At 50.7% G+C, this 20,788-nt stretch overlaps 8 protein-coding genes across 8 annotated transcripts; 4 read left to right on the plus strand and 4 right to left on the minus strand.

Moving 5' to 3' along the window:
• Positions 1-1,325: 1,325 nt before the first annotated feature.
• ANOM_010786 (glutathione-independent formaldehyde dehydrogenase) lies at positions 1,326-2,615 on the plus strand (the record flags this gene model as incomplete). Its single annotated transcript, XM_015556042.1, has 2 exons — positions 1,326-1,779; positions 1,834-2,615. Coding segments are annotated over 2 exons (1,218 nt in total), but the record flags the coding sequence as incomplete, so codon positions are not given.
• A 266-nt stretch (positions 2,616-2,881) lies between these two features.
• Positions 2,882-3,448, minus strand: ANOM_010787 (MARVEL domain-containing protein; the record flags this gene model as incomplete). Its single annotated transcript, XM_015556043.1, has 3 exons — positions 2,882-2,960; positions 3,015-3,271; positions 3,323-3,448. The coding sequence occupies 3 exons, from the start codon at positions 3,446-3,448 to the stop codon at positions 2,882-2,884; spliced, it is 462 nt and encodes a 153-aa protein (XP_015401855.1).
• A 2,042-nt stretch (positions 3,449-5,490) lies between these two features.
• On the plus strand, positions 5,491-8,602 carry ANOM_010788 (uncharacterized protein; the record flags this gene model as incomplete). Its single annotated transcript, XM_015556044.1, has 5 exons — positions 5,491-5,915; positions 5,962-6,175; positions 6,229-6,631; positions 6,685-6,836; positions 6,887-8,602. 5 exons carry the CDS (start codon positions 5,491-5,493, stop codon positions 8,600-8,602), a joined length of 2,910 nt encoding a protein of 969 aa, XP_015401854.1.
• Positions 8,603-8,692: 90 nt separating this feature from the next.
• Positions 8,693-10,588, minus strand: ANOM_010789 (putative C6 transcription factor; the record flags this gene model as incomplete). Its single annotated transcript, XM_015556045.1, has 1 exon — positions 8,693-10,588. One exon carries the CDS (start codon positions 10,586-10,588, stop codon positions 8,693-8,695), a length of 1,896 nt encoding a protein of 631 aa, XP_015401853.1.
• A 547-nt stretch (positions 10,589-11,135) lies between these two features.
• Positions 11,136-12,666, plus strand: ANOM_010790 (MFS transporter; the record flags this gene model as incomplete). The annotated part of the gene is made up of 2 exons (XM_015556046.1): positions 11,136-11,632; positions 11,691-12,666. 2 exons carry the CDS (start codon positions 11,136-11,138, stop codon positions 12,664-12,666), a joined length of 1,473 nt encoding a protein of 490 aa, XP_015401851.1.
• A 213-nt stretch (positions 12,667-12,879) lies between these two features.
• ANOM_010791 (sugar transporter) lies at positions 12,880-14,536 on the minus strand (the record flags this gene model as incomplete). The annotated part of the gene is made up of 2 exons (XM_015556047.1): positions 12,880-13,243; positions 13,320-14,536. 2 exons carry the CDS (start codon positions 14,534-14,536, stop codon positions 12,880-12,882), a joined length of 1,581 nt encoding a protein of 526 aa, XP_015401852.1.
• Positions 14,537-15,243: 707 nt separating this feature from the next.
• ANOM_010792 (beta-glucosidase H) lies at positions 15,244-18,001 on the plus strand (the record flags this gene model as incomplete). Its single annotated transcript, XM_015556048.1, has 4 exons — positions 15,244-15,364; positions 15,445-16,051; positions 16,120-17,386; positions 17,450-18,001. 4 exons carry the CDS (start codon positions 15,244-15,246, stop codon positions 17,999-18,001), a joined length of 2,547 nt encoding a protein of 848 aa, XP_015401849.1.
• Positions 18,002-18,068: 67 nt separating this feature from the next.
• On the minus strand, positions 18,069-19,606 carry ANOM_010793 (fungal specific transcription factor domain-containing protein; the record flags this gene model as incomplete). The annotated part of the gene is made up of 2 exons (XM_015556049.1): positions 18,069-18,927; positions 18,981-19,606. 2 exons carry the CDS (start codon positions 19,604-19,606, stop codon positions 18,069-18,071), a joined length of 1,485 nt encoding a protein of 494 aa, XP_015401850.1.
• Between the last annotated feature and the right edge of the window lie 1,182 nt (positions 19,607-20,788).

A 20,788-nucleotide genomic window follows, 5' to 3' on the forward strand; every position in this document is an offset into this window, starting at 1 on the left:
CCCTTCGATGACGCGAAAGAGTATTTTTGATGAGTCGGCAAGTCTACAGGTGTTATCACATCCTCTCCACGGGGAACATTCGCAGTTAACTCTCCAGACCGCGACTACGACATGGGTCCCTGATATCAACAATCTGCTAGGAGTCTTCTCATAAATTTGCAAACTTTGCGTGCCGAGTGAGAAGCCTGCACCATTATTCTCCTCCCTGTCTTGCTTGCCTCCCCATCTCATCTCGTCAGTATCCTTATCTAGCACTATATCCAAGGTAATTGTTACAATCGGGTTATTTTAGTGGTAGTATTTTGAAAAATACACGCCGAGAACAGATAGGGTTGCATTTCCACTCCGACTCAGACAGGTTTTACACAAGGATAGAGCGAGAGTGGACTTCGATGACATTGCAAATACATTTGATTCGGATGGCTTGTTGTCCTTTGCCTTTATCTCCCTCGGAGTCCTGATGGCATGGGCAATCAAGTAGACATAAACCGCCTAGAGTGCCGGTCGAGCCAAAGACGCCTATGTGTCCCTTTGATCCTGGTGTGAAAGCCATTGGAATACGGAGGCTACTCGCAAAACGACGTGCAGGGGCTAGTAGAAGGTTATCTCTCGAGCCCGAAAGACCGCGTCACCTGTAAGCAAGCGGTCGAAAACATGGGATAAACATTCTTATCTCCGAGTCCTCTAGCAACCGAAACATTCCACCGGCAATGATCGACATCTATTGCGCTCCGCCGCTAATGCACGTTGCTTATTCTCAGCCAAGGAATCCTCGTACTTGGCGATAGTATCTTCGGGCCATTGACCGAAGAGACGCTCATTTTGGGAAGTTGGCCTCCATGATTATAATATTGGTCGAATACCTAGCTTTCGGCATAATGCTGCAGGTATCGAAATCCCGTCCAGAGATTGCCCTATCTTTGTTCTCCACAGCTTTAGCTATCACACATAACTCATGTTCTGTCCTAGTTGATGCATGTGATACAGACTGTCATTAGGAGTGCTGCTCTAGGCTGCAAGATCCAGGGGGATGAAAGGTCGCGCTAACAGTATTGGATATGCTATCTGCAGATGTCGAAGGAGTCGCGAATCTACAGGCAGCGCCAAGCCCGATTTTAATGTACCAGGCTTACACAAGTCTCCACAGTGTAATCAAATTGGAGGGACAGTAAATGCTCAGTGCATACACTGAAGTGGCTGAGACCGGACAACCAGGGGTGTTGGAGACATTCTAGAACCCACCGAAAAGTGAGCAAGTCCATACCTTTGTCCTGTGGGGCTTCTTCAGGACAGTGAGAATAGGATGACATGCATGTTTGACAGGTATAAATACGGCTCGCATACTGTGTTCTGCCTGCCCATTAACACAGTGTCTGCTTTTTACGCCCCTCACCATGGCGCTCACCAACGTATCTGCTATCAATGCAACGATGCGAGCTGTTGTCTGGCAAGGAGATGCATATAACGTTGCTGTGGTGGACCTGCCAAAGCCTACTATCATAAACCAGACAGATGTCATTGTTCGGATGTCTAGAGCAGCTATTTGCGGATCCGACCTGCATATTTATCGAGGAACAAACCAAGGAATGCCGGCTCCATTCGGGCTGGGACACGAGGGCTTTGGCTATGTATCTGAGGTGGGATCTGGTGTTGACTCACTCAAGATTGGTGATCCAGTGATTGTCCCTTTCACCGTTGATGAAGGACATCTGCACACCGAGCTCACCACACAGATGTACGGCGGCTACGGGAATGGAGGCAGCCTCGGTGGCACGCAGGGTAAGTACATCTGCCGAGTATGAATCCCATCTAAGCTAACGGTTAAAATCTAAGCTGAATATTTGCGTGTACCGTTCGGAGACAACGGCCTTATCCCAGTTCCAACCCTCGAATACACCGACCCAAGCACCAACGATTCTGTTTCACTGCTGAACGATTATGTTATGCTATCCGATATATTTGGTACCGGTTGGGCATCTCTGGACTTCGCAGGGTTCGACGCAGGTGACACGGTCGCTGTATTTGGGGCTGGGCCTGTTGGACTGATGGCTGCATACTCGGCCATCTTGCGAGGTGCATCTACTGTCTACAGTGTTGACTACGTGCCCGAGCGACTGCAGCTTGCCGAATCTATCGGAGCTATCCCTATCAATTTCCGGAACGCCGACCCCGTGGAACAGATATTAGCACTGGAGCCGAACGGAGTTGCTCGGAGCATCGACGCGGTTGGATATGAGCAGGTGAACAGAAATCTCACCGTACAGTCGGACGTCATCATCCGTAACATGCTGGCTGTCACTGCCACCGGAGGTGGAATGGGCACAGTCGGGGTTTACTCGCACGAATCCAACAATACCTCAACTGCGCCTCGTGCCTCGACCGTCCATACTCATGTCGATTTCCCACTCGCCGAATTCTTCTACGGAGAGTTCACTTGGGGGGCTGGACCATCGAAGCCAATCGAACTTGCGCCTGAGCTTCTGCACCTTGTCACGTCCGGCAAAGCGAGACCTGGGTTTATAGTGAGCGATGTCGTCAACATTGAGGACGCTCCGGAGGCATACGCCAGGTTTGAGAGACATAATGCCACCAAGGTCATCATCAATTTTGACTAGTCTGCTACTCTGTCCCATCAATGGCGAGAGAGTCGGAATTCTTCATTGCCAACGAATCGCGTGACGATTATTGTGAGCACTTGCATTCTGTACCTGCTGCTTCAATGTAAATCTCGCTTGCTTCTGTTTCGATAATCTGCCTACACAATACTAGTTACCACCACCACAGCTCGATGGATGCATTTAATTCTGTTGAAATTGAATATTACTATAGGCTCGCCGAGGTAACTTGAACGTAAACATCATAGCACTGCAAATTATCCTGCTCATTCAGTTGCAGGAGTCTTCGTTCGGTGATTCTTTTTGGCCCATAGGCTGTACCCAATAGAGAAGATCGACAGGAGACTAAAGTGACTATGTCAGTTGAGCTTCAAGCACTTTCTTCATCAAGTAACATACCCGTCAATAACGCTAAGCGCAATCGTTGCGGCCTGCACACCATGGCTATTGCTTCCATCACGCTTCCTATAGCAATGTCCGTGATTGTATTGACATTGGTGATTCCAAGATTGTTGTGATGCCAATGTACCGATGGTCGCAATCCAAAAGATCGCCGTGACACAGTTCGCTCCGACGAGAAGCCAGAGTTTATAAATGCTCTTGGCAATGAAAGATGCGGTAAGAATGTAGATGGCAACTAGGATCGTTGCAATCGCCTGGATCACCTGTTAGATTTATGCAACGAGTATTTGGATCAATACACTCACCGTGAAGATAGCAAGCCCGAAGCCTGTCGTGGTGGATGCTATAGTGACGCCATAGATCGAGCACCCTAGGATGATCAACGCGATCACGAATTGCACCACATGGATTCCAAGCTGTATCGGCTCCATCTTTCAAAGAATGACGACTCTTTGCTCTTCACTGGCAGGTAGTTAACGAGAATCGAACCTGGCGCACCAGGGCATTTTATATGCGATGATACTAGCGATGCAACCCTTCAGGGCAACGGCCATGATCGAGTGCACGGTGTATCCACCATATTGAAATTTTGCCCTCTGGCCATTGGATCGGGGAGAATATTGACCAATCCTCGGAGGCATAAGGTTATTGTTACTAAAGATTTAGGTAACGGCCGTGGTGGCGCAGTGTCGGCATCAATGCACCAACACATGAAGACCCACTGCTATCCGACTTTTGTTGCGGAGAAGAGTTTTAGGGCTACCGGGTGGGTCGTCGCTCTTTACGACCTCGAACTATTGATGCCTCTAACATCTATATCACAACGGATCTCAAGTATGTTATGACTGTATTGCGATGTACTCCACTCTCATGTCGCTATTCACGAGGACACACAACGTGTCATATCGCGTGTGGTTTGGTGTCAGCCGTGGCTGGACTTGATATAGCGGGCTGAATGAGCTCATCTTCGGAGTCCCCCGATCGACTAGGCTACCAGATTGAATGGAAGCGAGGCCCCACCGATATCCAAAAGTGGCTGTGATGATGCTATTCTTGCTACCACAATCTCTCGTTGATATTTATAACCCTGCAATCAAATGCTGTGTTTGCTGTCTGCCATCAATGCCTCGAGACCAAAGAACGAAGGCGAAAATATGCACATCAATAAAGATGACCAGGAACGGGAAATGTCTGCCCCTACACGATGTTAGGTGCCTGATAGAACTTCCAGACACATATCCCCTTATGCCAATGATGGCAACGAGGTAATGCGATGCAAACAAGCTCTTGCATTGCTTGCCTCCTTACCGTTGAATGCATGTGCCGGCCTTATCATATGTCGGACTATGACCCAGACTTGAAGATCCCTGGAGATATTGCGCTTGATGCTGTCGGGTGAATCCACATCACACCTCCTGAGCCTTGTGGCTGGCCGTGCAAACGACGTTGTCGACTGGTAGTCACTTGGCTCCATTGATGGAATTCTGCAGGTTGATGTTGCATTAGCCTTTTTACACTTTTTCAGAGCATATTCCAGGGCAAAATATATGCAGCAGGGCAACAGCCATCAGGACATTTCTAATCTCTGCAACGCCATTCTTTGGTTTGTGTAAAGAATACATGGAAGACAATTGAAATAGATAGGACACTAGATAAGTGATGACCATATAGACCTGCGGTTCTCTGGATGTAACCAAGTACTAGTAAAGCCCGACGCAGAAGCTCTGCAGGACCACGCCGCGCAAGGACTTTTCTGGAGGAGGTGAACAACGCTTGGAGTTGGTGTTGATTTGGCAAGTAGGACTGGTGTTGTTAACATGTACCATACGGCGGTGAGACATTCCAAGAGGTAGTAAATTAAATCTTCAAGAACTTGAAAGAAATGTAGAAGCAGGGAAAGTGGCCGTGGACCTTAGCCATACCAAGGCAGTGGCAATAGTCAAGCTGACCAAAACTATGCGGATGCGACCGTCGGCTGATAATAATGCCGAGCCTCAGACTAATCCCACAGCTCACAGCCAAAGCATACGCCCGAGGTTGCATGCAACTTCGCCAGCCGGATATATGTACCTGAAATTAGTCAATGACAGCGAAGGCCGTTCAGGTTCCTCTTATCCTGCACTTCAGCTACTTGATGATCACTCGGGCCGTTCGATACACGTTCAACTGGCAGTGTCAACAGAACACGCAGCCATCTTCAGAAACTAGGGGAGATATCTATCAAGAAGTGTGTTCGGACTAGATTGACCCGAGGGGGATCATCAGTGGATGTTTCAACCTCTAATTGGAAGCCTCACCATGCTAGGGGGATCCTGCATGGTTATTCTGCATTGCTCCACAAGCCTGTGCTTCCCCCGGCACATTTATCAAGACCAGCCCTCCCACTCACTCGACGGCACTGATGCTGGAAGCATATACCCTAAGCGCCAGTAGGATAAAAACACCCGCCCGTCTCCACCCACAGAGAGAAAAAATGTACGAACCTGCGTTTGCAAGTCATGCTCCCTCCGCGGGATGCATCGATATTAGCAATGCGTCCATTGTGGTTGACCCGGAAGACTTCGCGGGTATTCACATCGCCGCCGAAGCCCTGGCGAACGACTTTGCGCGGGTTACAGGCCAAGGTGCTTCTCCGATCGTTTCAAATCTAAGCCAAGACTCCGCTGTAGAGGTCGCTATTGTGGTGGGCAGTCTCGCTCGGTCGCCCACCATCCAGAACTTGATTCAAGAAGGCAAGCTTGACGTAGCCGCGATTGACGGGCAATGGGAATGTTACATGACAACAGTCCTTCACGACGCTATTCAGGGAGCGACCAAGGCCCTTGTCATTGCTGGGAGCGACAAAAGAGGTGCGATCTACGGCTTATATACGCTATCCGAGCAGATCGGAGTTTCTCCGTAAGTTGATATGCTTCCCTCGTGAAGACGAAACTAATCCTGCGAGATGGTACTGGTGGGCCGATGTACCCCCGAAGCAAAGTAGGGAAATTTACGCCTTAAATGTGGGCACAAAACATGGGCCGCCGAGTGTGAAGTATAGGGGAATCTTCCTCAACGATGAAGCTCCATCCTTGTCTGGCTGGGTGCACGAGAAATTCGGACCCAAGTTCAATGTCGAGTTTTACAAGAGAGTCTTTGAACTCCTCCTTCGGCTGAAGGTATGAAGCGACTATCATGTCCGAGCATATTCCTGCTTTCTGACCGTGTTTAGGCGAACTTCCTGTGGCCTGCGATGTGGTTCGGCTTTCCTCATCCAGGAAGCAGCTTTTTCATAGACGACCCCCTGAATCAAGAGACGGCTGATACATATGGTATTGTGGTATCCACCTCGCACCATGAGCCAATGCAGAGGGCGATGAATGAATGGTTCGACCGTCCGTATTATGAACCGGAAAAAAGCTGGTCATGGATCAAAAACAAACCGAAGATCACCAAGTATTTCCAGGAAGGTGCTGAGCGAGCCAGGAAGTATGAGAGCTATCTCACCATGGGCATGCGAGGCCATGGTGATAAAGCAATGGATGCTGAGGACCCACCCGCTGTGCTCAAGGACGTTCTTTCCACCCAACGATCTATTATCAAGAATGCCTACGGAGAGGAAGATGGCGTGCATCGTAAGTCTCAGCGTCCTTGCACAGACCGACATATTATCCTGACCTTTGCGTAGAGTTAATCGCACTGTACAAGGAAGTCCAAGAGTACTACGACAACGGGCTTCCCATCCCAGAGGACATTACGCTCCTGTTTGCTGATGACAACTTTGGCACTGTCCGCAGGTTACCATCCGGTGCGGAATCGACAAGGCGTGGGGGAGCAGGTGTAGGTTCTGTAGTTCCGCAGCTTGACACGAGTCTCACTAATACATATAGATCTATTACCACCTGGAATACGTCGGAGTTCCGAGAAGCTACAAGTGGCTCAATAGCAACTCGTGTGGGAAGATTTGGCAGCAGCTGGAACAAACGTACAATCGAGGAGCCAAGGATATCTGGATCTTTAACGTGGGAGATCTGAAGCCGATGGAGGTTCCTTTAACCTTCGTTCTCACCCTTGCCTGGGATGTGACAAGCTTCGAAGTGCATCAACTACAGGACTTTTTCTATACTTTTGCGAAAGGCAATGTTCATCTGGGGTCGGCCGTGTCGCAACAGTGCTCGGAATTGCTGTTAAAGTATGACCGGTTAGTCGCCCTTCGGAGGCATGAGCACATCGAACCAGATACCTTCTCTCTCATCAATTATGGGGAAGCCGGGAATATTCTGCATCGTTGGCAAAAACTCTTGGGCCAAGCGGAAGAAGTCGAGAGATCGATTCCCGCGCCCATGATGCCGGCGTACTTTCAGCTCATCCTCCATCCGATTAAGGCCAGTTATATCTATGTCGCACTCAGGGTTGCGCAAGCGAAGAATCAACTTTACGCCATCCAACGACGCAACACAGCGAATTCGTGGGCCTATGAGGCACTCCGCCTCTTTGACGAGGATTTTAATCTTAGCGACGAATATCATTCTCTTCTCAACGGGAAATGGAATCATATCATGCGCCAGCCGCACTATGGCTATACACGATCATGGCACGCTCCGTCCCGCGACATGATAAACGGCCTCTCGTTCGTACAAAACCGACAAGACTCGAACCCCATCGTTGGCTGGATTGGAATCGCTGTCGAAGGGCACCCCGGTGTTCGACCGGGACTCACGAATGAAGAATCCGATCGCACTCATCCTAGCCGTCGCGATCAAATCGCTGGAGTGACGCTGCCACCTATGGAGCCTTATGGTCCCAAGTCTCGCTACTTCGAGATTTATTGTCGAGGCAGCAAATCCGTATCCTGGGCTCTCACATCACCACACCACTGGCTTACGCTCTCGCCATCCTCAGGAACTATCCAGCCAAAAGGCGGAGACGAACTTGTGACAGTATCCGTAGACTGGGAACAAGTACCGGTTCATTTTGACGACACGTTGCTTGTCGACTTACGTTCTTCGCTCGGCGATTTCGAGCAGATTCACATCCCACTAAAAAGCCGATCGCTCGGTGCGGATATCAGGGGATTTGTCGAAGCAGATGAGCATGTTTCCATATATGCCACGTCGTTCATAAATTCGCTCTTATCCTCATATCGTGTCCTTCCGTTCATAGGTCGCACGCCGACCGGTGGCGTTGCTCTGGCTGTCGGCACTCCAGCATCGCATTCAGAATATCTCCAATACCCGTTTATCACATTCACACCAACGGCCACTGCGACACTGATCCTCGAGTTCACACTTACTTTGGACACTGATACCACCTCCCCCATCACATACAACGTTCAGCTTGACGATGGTGTCCTAGCTTCGTACCGGTTGGTGGCCCGGGTAGAAAAGCCTGGCAAACTCCCTGATGGGTGGCACGACTCCGTCATGGACAACATCTGGACTCGCCGTCATTCGATAGACCTTGGCGCCCCTGGCCTGCACACACTCCGTATCCGGCTTCAGGATGAAAATTGCGTCTTGGAGAAGATTGTGGTGGATCTCGGTGGTGTACGCGAGAGTTACCTTGGTCCCCCACAAAGCTTCTTTCATACAGGCAAACAGAGGTAGCTTAACGCACGGCTTAGGTGAGGGAGCATTAGCCTGAGCACTTACAACAACCTATTTGTACTCCATTGTGCTCAACTGGAATCCAACTAACTATACTGGATCCCAGAACATCCAATCGGCGGCCCCATAGTTAAAACTACCGTCGACGTACAAGTCAGTACCCCCAGGGCTCTGAAGAAGGGTATCAAGAAAAGACACATCTTCCGCGGGCTCGTCATGCTGTATCATCTTGTCCGGGGTTTTTGCACATCCATAGTCCCCGGTCTCATGTCGAGATCGCAACGTGCTGATGAACGCCGGCTCAGCCATGGAGTTGCTTGGTGGATTCAACATCCACGCCTTGTGTGTCATCTTGCGAACTACGGCATGGAGTGTTCCCTTGCTCCTAAGTATCTCCGGGCGGTTTGAGTAGACAAGAATAATCTTCTCCCATTTTCGGTCTAGCTCTGTGTTCGAAAAGAAGCCGTCCGTAGCTAGGCAATTCAAAAGGCATATCAAAGCGTCCCAGACAAAGAATGTCTTGATGTGCCACTGAAACCTCAGTAGGTCTGAATTAGCATATAAAGCGCAGTCGGTGTCAAGGATCTTCTCCGCGAGGACGCAGAGCCCCCATCTTTGCACACCCTTAACACTTTGACTCGTTATGGAAGACATCCGACTGCGCAGGCGTACCATGTTCGCGGCAGATCTGACGATACCAAGCGTCAGGATATGTACTGGATTTATGATATCGCAGTGCCTCAGATACTTCATCTCTATGTCACTTTCGAGGTTGTCTATTAGCCTCTCGATCTCTGTGTTATCTCGCACTTGGCCCTTGGGACTGACAGCGTTCATTTTTACTGCTGTGCGGGCATAGAATTCAGAGAGCTCTGCTTTCGTAAGACAGAATAGCATCTCAGAGGCACCGGTCTGTGCATTGGGCGGCTGCTTCATCCCGGGATGTATCTGTTCATCGTTCACGTTGAGTGGCCGCTTCGTATCCCAGTCACCCGGTGTGATGGAAATACCAGTGCCTGACACTTGGCCAGCGTAGCCATCAAGGGGGATGAGCTGCCAGAAAAGGCGTCTTCGCATTTCCATGTCAAATGGAGATAGATCTAGGCTCCCCCCGTCACGGTGCAGTCCCATACGCTGCGCGATACGGACCGCAACACCAGTCCAGATCCAGAACGTATGTGGATCGGTTTGAGTCCGCGTCGCGATTAGGAAAAGTACGTAGGCCTGTAATACTTGCAAATCGGTTGTTTTCAGCCAAGACGCATTGATGAACCCTTGCCGTGTGGCATACTGATACTTTGACATCAATGCAGCCCTTGGTTTCTCAAATTCACGGATACAGTCCTCATCGGCGAGTGAATATACTGCGAAATTGTAGACAGCAAATACAAGACACTCTTGAGCTTGCGTGGCTCCAGTCGATTGTTGTGACACTATTTCGATCAATTCTGTGGTTGTGGGTATGTGCAGGACCTTGCAGAGAGGATCAACATTTTGGACATAGATTTTCCAAAGCTTCATGGCGTCTGGATAGGGAGGATGATAGCCTGCGAGACTGTTTGATACCCCTAGCAGGGACCCAGAAAGCGGATCATCTATCGGCAAGTCCATGGCCACCGGAGAAGCCTGGTCGTCTACCCCATTGTCGGACAACTCTTGCATACTTACTTCTGCCACATCAAGCCACACTCGGCTGTCGATGTACCGTAATTTTCCGTCCTCGGAAACTAACCGTCCAGTCCTTTCTGCATCGCTTTGAGCTGTGCGGGGACGGCCTTCCTCATGGACGCTCCCCGGAGTTCCTCGGTAAGAGGGTGATCGTGTCTCAGTTGTCGAAAGAAGACCATTCTGTTGTAGAATGCGCTCGTATCTTGCTAAGCGCTGTTGCACATCCTCACTTTCCCTCCGTTTCCGCTTCCGTGGTGGTTGTGGTGCCTTATAAGCGCACTCAAGCTTGGCTTTTTGACAACTCGAGCAGGATGGCATGGTCCTGTCACATTTAATTTTCCTGCGTACGCAATGCTGACAGTTGTAAGACATCGTAGTGGAGTGTGTCAAAATACCCTCATTGCTACCGGACGCGGTCTTCCTTGTCGCAGGCGCGATTGCCACAGGGCGTGTACTCATAGCGATTCTTGGTGGGTCTGTTGCTGTACTCAACCAGCCGCGATACCCTGGCTTGTGGTCTGAAGGAGCAAATAATCTCGTATACGGAGTACTGTCAAGCGAATTGTCTCGCCACGTCAGCACGAAGAAGGTGTTAAGAGTAGTCGGAATCAGTATTCAACTGGCTCGGACTACGGGCCGGAGTGTCGACCCTCCGCTTCGGCCCCGACACTAATCCAAGCCTCCCATTGGCTGGCGTTCCTTGACCTTCCATGAAGCCCTATCTAGTACTTCTAGTAGGCATTACCCAGGTCGTGGTAATAGGACCCTCTCCAGAGAGTATAAATCGGTCATCGTTCGTTCCAGATTAAGCAGAGAATTGACAAGTGAATTGCGAACTCGATATCTAAGCACCACATAGGGCAGGATGACAACCCAATACTCGAACCCACAAGACCTAGAAGCCTCCAGGTCCAAGTCGGACGATCCAACCAAGCAATTTGATCCCGACCTTGTTACATGGGATGGGGCCCACGATGTGGAAAATCCAAAGAACTGGCCACAAAAGGATAAATGGCGAAATACTGTTGCCGTCTCCATCTTCACTTTTATCTCCCCCGTTTCCTCCTCCATGGTTGCTCCCGCATTGGCGCAGTTGGGTGCAGACCTTAACATGCAGAGCGATATCGAAGTCGAGCTAGCTTTGTCGATCTTCATCCTGGCCTATGCGATCGGCCCACTGTTCTGTGGTCCGGCTTCTGAGGTCTACGGCCGCGTGCGTCTCCTACAAATTAGCAACCTGTGGTACTTGGCATGGAATCTCGGCTGTGGCTTTGCGCAAACCCCGGCGCAATTTTTTGTATTTCGCTTTCTTGCCGGCATTGGTGGGAGTGCTCCAGTTGCACTTGGAGGCGCGGCTATTGGGTGAGTTGGAGAGGAGATGTACCCTTATCCCGATATCAACTAACCAGCCGGTCGGTAGGGATATCTGGACCCCAGAGGAGCGAGGAAAGGCAATGGGAATCTATACACTCGCCCCGATCCTTGGCCCGGTGGTCGGTCCCATTGCCGGAGGATTCGTTGCGGAGTATACGACCTGGCGTTGGGTGTTCTGGTCATCTAGCGCTGTCGCGGTTGCCATCCAGTTGGTTGGTTTGATCTGGCTACATGAGTCGCATCCTGCTACTCTTCTGAACCGGAAGAGAAATCGCCTTGTCCAACAAACAGGGAACCACAAGCTACATACTGGAATAGGCGCTACGAACCTGTCCAGCACGCTTGGTAGGGCCCTGGTGCGACCGGTCCGCCTGTTCACGACTCAGCCGATTGTGATGGTAGTCGCGCTGTACATGGGCTACCTCTTCGGGACGACATACCTCCTGCTGGCCACATTCCCGACGGTATGGGGTAGTCAGTACGGTGAGAGTCCAGGCATTGCTGGCCTCAATTATCTTTCCATTGCTGTTGGGTCATTCATCGGCCTCTTTCTCAACATCATGCTCATCGATCGCATCTACCACAGACTCAAAGCACAGAATTCCGGTCGTGGAGTACCCGAGTTTCGCATGCCCACCATGTTCATCGGCTCCGGGATGATCACCATCGGCCTCTTTTGGTACGGCTGGAGTGTACAGAGCCACATGCACTGGATGATGCCTAATATTGGTGTCGCTATCTTCTCCGCCGGTACAATGGGATGCTTGCAAGGAATGCAAACTTATGTCGTTGATAGCTACACAGCTTATGCGGCCAGTGCCATGGCTGCATGTGCGCTCCTCAGGAGCTTGGCTGGGTTTGGGTTTCCACTCTTTGCTCCGTATATGTACAGAGATCTAGGCTACGGATGGGGCACCAGTGTCCTGGCCTTTATCAGCATTGCGATCGGGCTTCCAGCTCCTTGGTTGTTTTGGCTTTTTGGTGCCAGGTTGCGGGCGAAGTCCAGATATGCCTCCGGCTGAGGAGCTAGTTGAACATCATTTCAAGCGTGTGTGATTTGCGTAAAGCATACACCGTATACCGGGTGGGCCGCCGGGCGCTGGGAGGAGAGAATAGTTCTTAAAAATGGATATATTTCTTGAGTGTAACTGGTGCGCTATGGCATGAGCTCAAAATAATATGCTGAGCTCAGTGCGGATATACAGTGCAGGAGGTCGTTATCTCTTGCTGGTTCTTCATATAGACTCTTGGTGGGTGGCTGAGGAGAGCGACTTCACATCATCGAATACATCTGCATACTTCACTGCACGCTCGGCATCGCTCTCCCCTTGAGAAGTGGGACCATCGAAAATCACAGCAATCTGTTCAAGCGTGTAGCCTTTAGTTTCCGGATAGAAAAAGTATGCTGTCACCCCGAAGATTAGCAGTACTATGATGAACACGATGTAGTACTTCCATTCAATAGCGTCCAGGGCAATGGGGTTCACAAATGTATTGAAGAAGATTGCACAGATAGAGGCTACCCAGGCCACGGTGAGGCCACGAGATCGGAGGCGGAAAGGCCATATTTCGCACGGATAGGCGGTTAACAAAGGGGTTCTATGAGAAATTGCAATGGTGAGCATGAATTAGCCCGCGAGGTAAGCGGTAGCAGCTTGGAGGGTGGAAAACTTACAGACAAAGTCCATAGCCTGCAAAGAAGATAAAGAGAAACGGGATAACAGCCGCTCCGGTGGCTACATGGTGAGTAGCTGAGAAGGATCCTGACAGTGCAGTGACCAGGACGTAGCTCACGAACATAACCACGGCGGATGCCAGGAACAGAGGACGACGACCAAATCGGTCAATGAGGAATGCGCCAAGGACAGCGAATATCAAATTCCACATCTGCATACAGGCGGAGATAAGCGTCTGATCCTTTACATTGGTCACTCCCACCGTGTCCAGAATGAGTGCCAAATAATAAGAGACCACGCCATTACCCGCCCATTGCGCGAAGATGCCCAAGCTGATAGAGATGAATAGCCGACGTCTGTTGCCAGGTGTTTTGAGCATCTCTATGTAGCTAGCACTGCTCTGTGTCTCCTGCTCAGCTGCAATGGTAGCGCTAATGGTCGAGATCTCATAGTTTACCAGCGGTGAGTTTGTGTCTCCCCCCGCATGGTGACGTGCAAGGATTGTGCGCGCCTCCTGATGACGGCCAACCGAAACCAACCAGCGAGGGCTTTCTGGAGCCAGTAGAAACCCCGGCAACGCAATGAGTGGTACAAGGGCTTGAAGAAGCGATGGTAGTCGCCAGGACCATGAGGATGTGTAGGTCCGTGATGCGAAGATCACCCACCCTGACACGGTTCCCCCTACGTACCATCCAGACATGAAGAGCGAGATTAACACGCCACGGTGACTAGGGTATGCGATCTCGTTGATAAGTAGCGGTACTGAGTTGCCAAATAATCCGGACGCCACGCCAACAAACAGTCGCGCCAGCAAGAATGAAGTCTCATTTGGAGCTGCTGTCTGAAGTGCACAGCCAAGAGCTAAGAAAAGATAGCCGACATAGACCCCTGGCTTGCGTCCATACTGATTTGCCAACCACGCCGCAGCTGGGTAGCCAACACCACCCCCCAGCCAGTATATGGCATTCAGCCATCCAAGACGCACACCAGTAGGATAGTCCAGAAAACTATTCCACTGGTCAAGGGCTTGAAGCCCGTTCATCAGAGATCCATCGTAGCCGTTCGCAGAGGAGAACATAACCAAAGAGAGTATAATCAAGTTCAGGCGAAGAAGATGACTTTCCTTGTACCAGGCTGGCCTGTCTGCGGGGAGGACAGCTGCCAGCTCTTCCTCCCCGGCGGGCTTGTTTGTATTATCGGCTTTAGTAGTCCCCATGGTATCCCCCAATCTAAGCGTAAATGTGTATGAAGAAATCACAGGAATCAAAGAGACCAAGAAAGACGAGGGGAGGACGTGAATTATATCTCCGAACCCGAGCTGGAGTGGGAGTGCGACTGGGAGTTCGAAATTCCTGATGGGTAAAGTTTTGAGGCATTAGCCTGCCATAGAATTGGCAACTAACCCTTGTTATGCCGGACGGCAGGCAAGGAGGATTTTGGGCGGGGACCAATTATTGTACGCCAGAAACGCCATACGCGTTCTCTGGTTGCATGGGGCTGGTCATATCCAACACCAAGAGGCGAACCTGTGGAGAAAACTTGGGGAAATCCGGGAGACACCAGTGGATCTCGCTCCATGCGACGAGAGAGAAGAGAAACGGAGAAACGGAGAAACGGAGAAAAGGGGAAAGAGGATATCGGGAAGAAGGTCGCCATCCCGGGCAATGAGAGTCCGGTCCGGTGTGGAGCAAAGTCTCCATCTCTTCTCACGCCGACGGAGAAATACTTCAGTGATGTACTTCGGCAGAGCTCCGCCATTCAACCATAACTAAGATCATGAAAAGTAGCGCAGTCTTGCATCTCATGCACATACAAAAGGGGCCAGATCAACCACGCAGAATGGCAGTACTTGACTACTACCCATCGACATTTCTTCCATTGTCCTAGCCGCTTCGTACAGGCACAGGAAAAGAGACGGACACTATGCCATGCATCGAGTCTATCCCCGATGGAACTGCCAGCGGTTTCCATTGCATTGCGACAGCAGATATTGAACAGATACTACAGCAATTAACTCAAGACGAGAAGGTTGCGCTTCTGACCGGTATGTCGTCCTCGCCAATGCGTGATCGCAGGCGTCTAGGATAGCACAAAGCTCACGCCCCATTGTGAATTTCTTACTAGGTGAGGATTTCTGGCACACAGTCCCTATTCCACGATTAGGGGTCCCATCGATCCGGCTCTCAGACGGTCCGAACGGTTTACGAGGAACAAAGTTTTTTGGCAGCGTACCATCCGCATGCCTTCCTTGTGGAACAGCCATTGGTGCGACGTTTGATCGCGACCTAGCCGTGAAGATTGGCCATCTGCTGGCGGCAGAAGCGAAGGCCAAAGGTGCCCATGTGGTCCTGGGTCCAACTATCAACATCCCGCGTGGCCCGCTGGGTGGAAGGGGCTTTGAGTCGTTTTCAGAAGATCCGCTCCTTTCGGGTATCATAGCCGGCAGTTACTGTAAAGGCTTGAAGGAAAGAAACGTCATTGCGACCCTGAAGCATTTCGTGTGCAATGATCAGGAGCATGAGCGCATGGCAGTAAACTCACTCGTCACCGACCGTGCACTTAGGGAGATATATCTAGTCCCATTCATGACTGCCATTGCTATAGGGGAGCCTGATGCTATTATGACGGCATATAACAAGGTGAATGGTATCCATGCCGCAGAAAGCCCCCGGCTTCTTCAGGATATTCTCCGGGGAGAATGGGGCTGGGATGGCTTATTGATGAGTGACTGGTAAGAACAAGAATTGTCATCATGTATGTTTATACTCTGTTCCTGACCATATATCGTTCTACGACTAGGTTCGGAACGTATAGCACGACCGAATCTATTCAAGCAGGTCTCGATTTGGAGATGCCCGGTCCAACGCGTTGGCGCGGCAGTGCTCTCACACATGCCATTACAGCCAATAAGGTATCCATGGCCACCGTCAACGCGCGCGTTCGGGCTGTCCTGAAATTGGTGCAGAAGGCCAGTCGATCGGGAATTCCTGAACGGGCCCCAGAGGGTCTTTTGGATCGGGAGGAGGACAAGCACCTGTTGAGAAAGGTTGCCTCAGAGGCCATCGTCCTGATGAAGAACGAGGAGGGCATTCTCCCACTAGACAAGCGGAGACGAGTTGCAGTCATCGGTCCAAATGCTCAGGTAGCAACGTACTGTGGCGGCGGCAGTGCGGCGCTGAATCCTTACGCTGCCGTTACACCATTCGAAGGCATCACCAATGCCGCATTGGAGGGCGTGGACTTTGCCCAGGGGGTATACGGCCATCAGAACCTTCCGTTACTAGGCAAGCGTCTCCGCAACCCAGATGGCCACGCGGGCTTTATCCTGAGAATCTTCAACGAGCCACCTACCGCAACAACCAGAGTGCCTATAGAAGAACGTCATGAAACAGATGCCATGGTCTTCTTCCTCGACTACAGCCATCCTCATCTGCAATCAACTTGGTATGCGGACGCAGAAGGATATTTCACCCCAGACGAGTCAGGACTTTACGACTTCGGGTTGTGTGTCCACGGCACGGGAAAGCTTTATGTGGATGGGCACCTACTCATCAATAATGCCGACGTACAGACGCCTGGCTCAAGCTTTTTGGGTTGCGGCACCGTCGAAGAAAGAGGGTCTCTTCATCTGGAGGCCGGAAGGGAGTATAGAGTCCAGGTGCAATGGGGATGTGCCAAAACGGGCAAATTCAAGGTGCCAGGCGTTGTTGATTTCGGACACGGAGGGTTCAGATTCGGCGCCTGCAAGAGGCTTCCGCCAGCCGAAGGGATTGAGGAAGCCGTCAAGCTAGCTGCTCGCGTGGATCAGGTTATTTTGACGGCCGGACTGAGTGCAGAATGGGAGTCAGAAGGTGAAGATCGAACGACCATGAGTCTACCCCCTCATACAGATCAATTAATCGAACGGGTTCTGGCCGCCAACCCAAACACAGTCATCGTGCTGCAGAGTGGAACGCCGGTCGAGATGCCCTGGATTCACCAAGCTAAAGCATTAGTGCATGCGTGGTATGGAGGAAACGAAACAGGAAATGCTATCGCCGACGTCATTTTCGGCGATGTGAACCCAGTAAGTACAAATTTCATATGCTGGAGGTGAGGTGAGGTGCACGCTTAACTTTCGTCGCTTTAGTCCGGAAAACTTCCTCTTACCTTTCCTCGTCGCCTCAAGGACAATCCAACATACTTCAACTACCGTTCGGAAGGCGGAAGGGTTCTGTACGGGGAGGACGTGTATGTTGGCTACCGATTCTACGACGAGGCTGACGTGGACCCGCTGTTTCCGTTCGGCCACGGTCTCTCCTATACTACGTTTGAACTATCTGGCTTGGAGCTCACAAAGGAGTCCAGCCATGATATGAAAGTGAAATGCACAGTACGGAACACAGGCCAGAGGGCTGGGGCTGAGGTGATTCAGCTTTACGTGGCGCCGGTCTCACCCCCAATCAAACGACCCCTCAAAGAATTAAAAGAGTTTCGCAAAGTATGGCTGGAAGGATCTGCTCAAGCGGTGATCACTATCCCAGTGGATTTGGTCCGCGCGACGAGCTTCTGGGATGAAACAAGTAGTAGTTGGTGTAGTTATCAGGGGTCCTATCGAATCATGGTAGGCACCAGTAGCCGGGGTACCTTCTTGGAAAGCTCGGTAGAGCTCGGTGAGACGATCTTCTGGTCGGGGAATTGATGCCATTGTCTGCAACACGTGATAACGAGTTTATGGAGTCTAAATGAGAGATCTTCGCTTTAAGTGCTCATGGGATGCTAGGCTCGCTTCGGACGCGGTCTGTGTCCACCCAGGATTGTAGATGCAGCGCATTAATACTCTCACTGCGGTCTAGGCGAGAGAGCCAACTAGTGGCGTCTTGAACATACTCGGCCGCTCGCTTTGCCTCCGGTTCCTGTGGGTGGAATGGGCATGTCATGATACTTGCTGCTATATCCCGCACTTTGTATGCGAGATGAAGACCATTGGCTTCCAAGCTAGCTTGTGGAAGTGTGTGGAGAACAAAGAAGAGTTGTCTGCACAGTTCCTCTCTCTCTAACCACAGGGCTTTCGGGCCCATCTTGTATGGTGAATGCCCAGCGCAGGATTCCGGCAGTGATCCCGCCTGGCCAGTCTGTGCCGCCTCCAGTTGGTCAATAAGGAGGCTTTGGAGCCATAGGTGAGTGACATGGATATTAGCCCGCATGGTTGCAAAGTTCGATCGCAAGATCGCATCCGTACGACCATCATTCAAATGATCCTCATTTGGTGGGCCCCATGGCCGGAGGATAGCAGGGATATCATGAAGAAGGTACTTCAAACTTTGTAGGCGGTTTTCTAAATAGGAAATGTGAATTTGAGGGTCCCGAGCGCGAATGCACGGGCATGGTTCCTCTGCTGAGTGTCCAGGCAACGGGTCTCTTATGGCAGCCCAGAAAACCCGCGAATGAATAATGAAGCCCGTTACCAGGCATGGGGTTTGAGACCCTGAGACCAGGACCTCATTCTCCAGAATAAATTCGTCATCCACTTCCAACGGCATCATGTCCTCTGGGTTGATGGTCTGTAACAAGGCAGGGTCCAGGTACGATAATCGTTCTCCAAGCATGTTCTGAAGTCGAGCATGACTAGATCGAAATCAGCTGGTGACTCCTGGACACCGGAGTGACGAGATACCTACACCAAACTATAAAATATCAGCCAGAACCCCTTCTTTCTCAGTTGAGTCTCGATGCAATTAAGGCCATTATATTGGGAGATGCAGTGAAGGTTTAAGAGGCGGGCAATCTGCATTGCTTCTACATCCAGCATCCGTGATCGATTATGATCCCCCAGCTGCAAGAATGCTGCATAGAGCAGATATGAGATAGCATATTTCTGAAAGTTGATTTCATCGAAGTAGGTGGCAGTCCGCAACCTCATGATACGGTCGGCGCAATAACTAACCATGTCGCGTCGAGACTGAAACTGCAGGGGAGGGCTCAGCGAGCGATACTGTTGAAATCGACTGGGTAGGGTAGCCACAACCACAGCCGCGATGGCGAGAACCAGGCCGAGGAAGCCAGAGTCCTCACGATCTCGGTCTTCCCGAAGAGCCCGACGAAAAGACGGGCGGTGTACGATGGGAAGCAGGGGATACAGGTGGTCTATATAATCCTCCATAATCAGCTTGAAGCAAGTTCGTTCCCAAAGATCATCGGTAGGATATTTGGTATGCTGCGAGAGACTCCTCCCATTGTCAGGGACTGAGATGCCTTCGGAGGAAAGTGACCGCGACACTGACTCTGTCCGTAGCCTTACAAGCATGTTAGTTATATCAACTCAATGGGTCCAGATGGCGAGTACAGAGCGGCTTCCAGGCATGTGAGAGTGCACCAGCCAATCATACCGTTTCTTCGGACCTCGTACTTTGGAAGGAGAAAGAAATGTGCAAACCAGATTCAGTCTCTCGCATCTCGAACATCGCGCCTGCGTCCGATGGCACTTAACTTTCCGCCTTCTACAGATGTCACAAGCTTGAGTGGTGAGATCCACGCGTGAGGACGGGGTCAATTCCATCGTTCGATGCCACAATACCGAACCAATCATGGAGTACGGAGCATGGCGTCCGAGTGGCGAGCGTGAGGGTGAAATAGCATGGCCGGGAATATCCAGGCGGTGCCCAAAGCGGTCCGGTTCTCCTCTGGCAGTATTCGTCTGATAAGGCCACACCGCCTTGGCCGGAATGGTCGACTGGCCATGACATCACTGGAGGAAACCAACCAACTTCTTCAAGGTTCTTACCACAGACAGTACTCCGTATATACTATGTATCCTGGTAGGGTAACTGGGAATAATCTGTGGGCAGAGGCACAGTTAACCTCTTCTATATCACTGATTCGATCAAGTTACTTGCTAGGTGACAAATGGCCTGTCATCTGCCTTGATATATATTCTCCCCGCTTTTATCCAATAACACAACAACTTCCAAAATAAGGGTCAGGTACAAGAAACGAATTATATATATCCCAGGCAGACTACTAAACTTCGTCTCCTTAACTGCTCATATATAAATTACAACCTACGGCGTGTTTTATGGTGTTGTGGGTGAGGTTTGCACAGCATCGACCCAGGGTACTCCGTAGAATATGCTGAATTCCGGATAAGATCGTCGATCAGCTAAGCTTCGCCTCTTAAGTTCTGGACCCGTTGTTTATCCTCCGTAGTCAGCACTTCTGCGATACAAAATACATAGCAGAATCGACATAGATTTACATAGTCTGAATGAGTGGAGTGGGTATGGTTCGATGTTTTATGTGAGGGACTAAACGGAACAATACCCTTGTAATTTGCCCCAACGGTCCGGAGGTCATGCAAGATCGGTTGTTTGTTTCTGTTGTTGGGACTGGAATCTGATTAGAAAATCGAGCATGGCGTCGATTTGGCCGCTTTAACTGGCTCGATGGGGATCCACACCAGGATAAGCCGAGGCCTGACCACGCATTCAGT

Source organism: Aspergillus nomiae (genome assembly GCF_001204775.2).
Source record: "Aspergillus nomiae NRRL 13137 chromosome Unknown contig00519, whole genome shotgun sequence".
Taxonomy (NCBI): Eukaryota; Fungi; Ascomycota; class Eurotiomycetes; order Eurotiales; family Aspergillaceae; genus Aspergillus; species Aspergillus nomiae.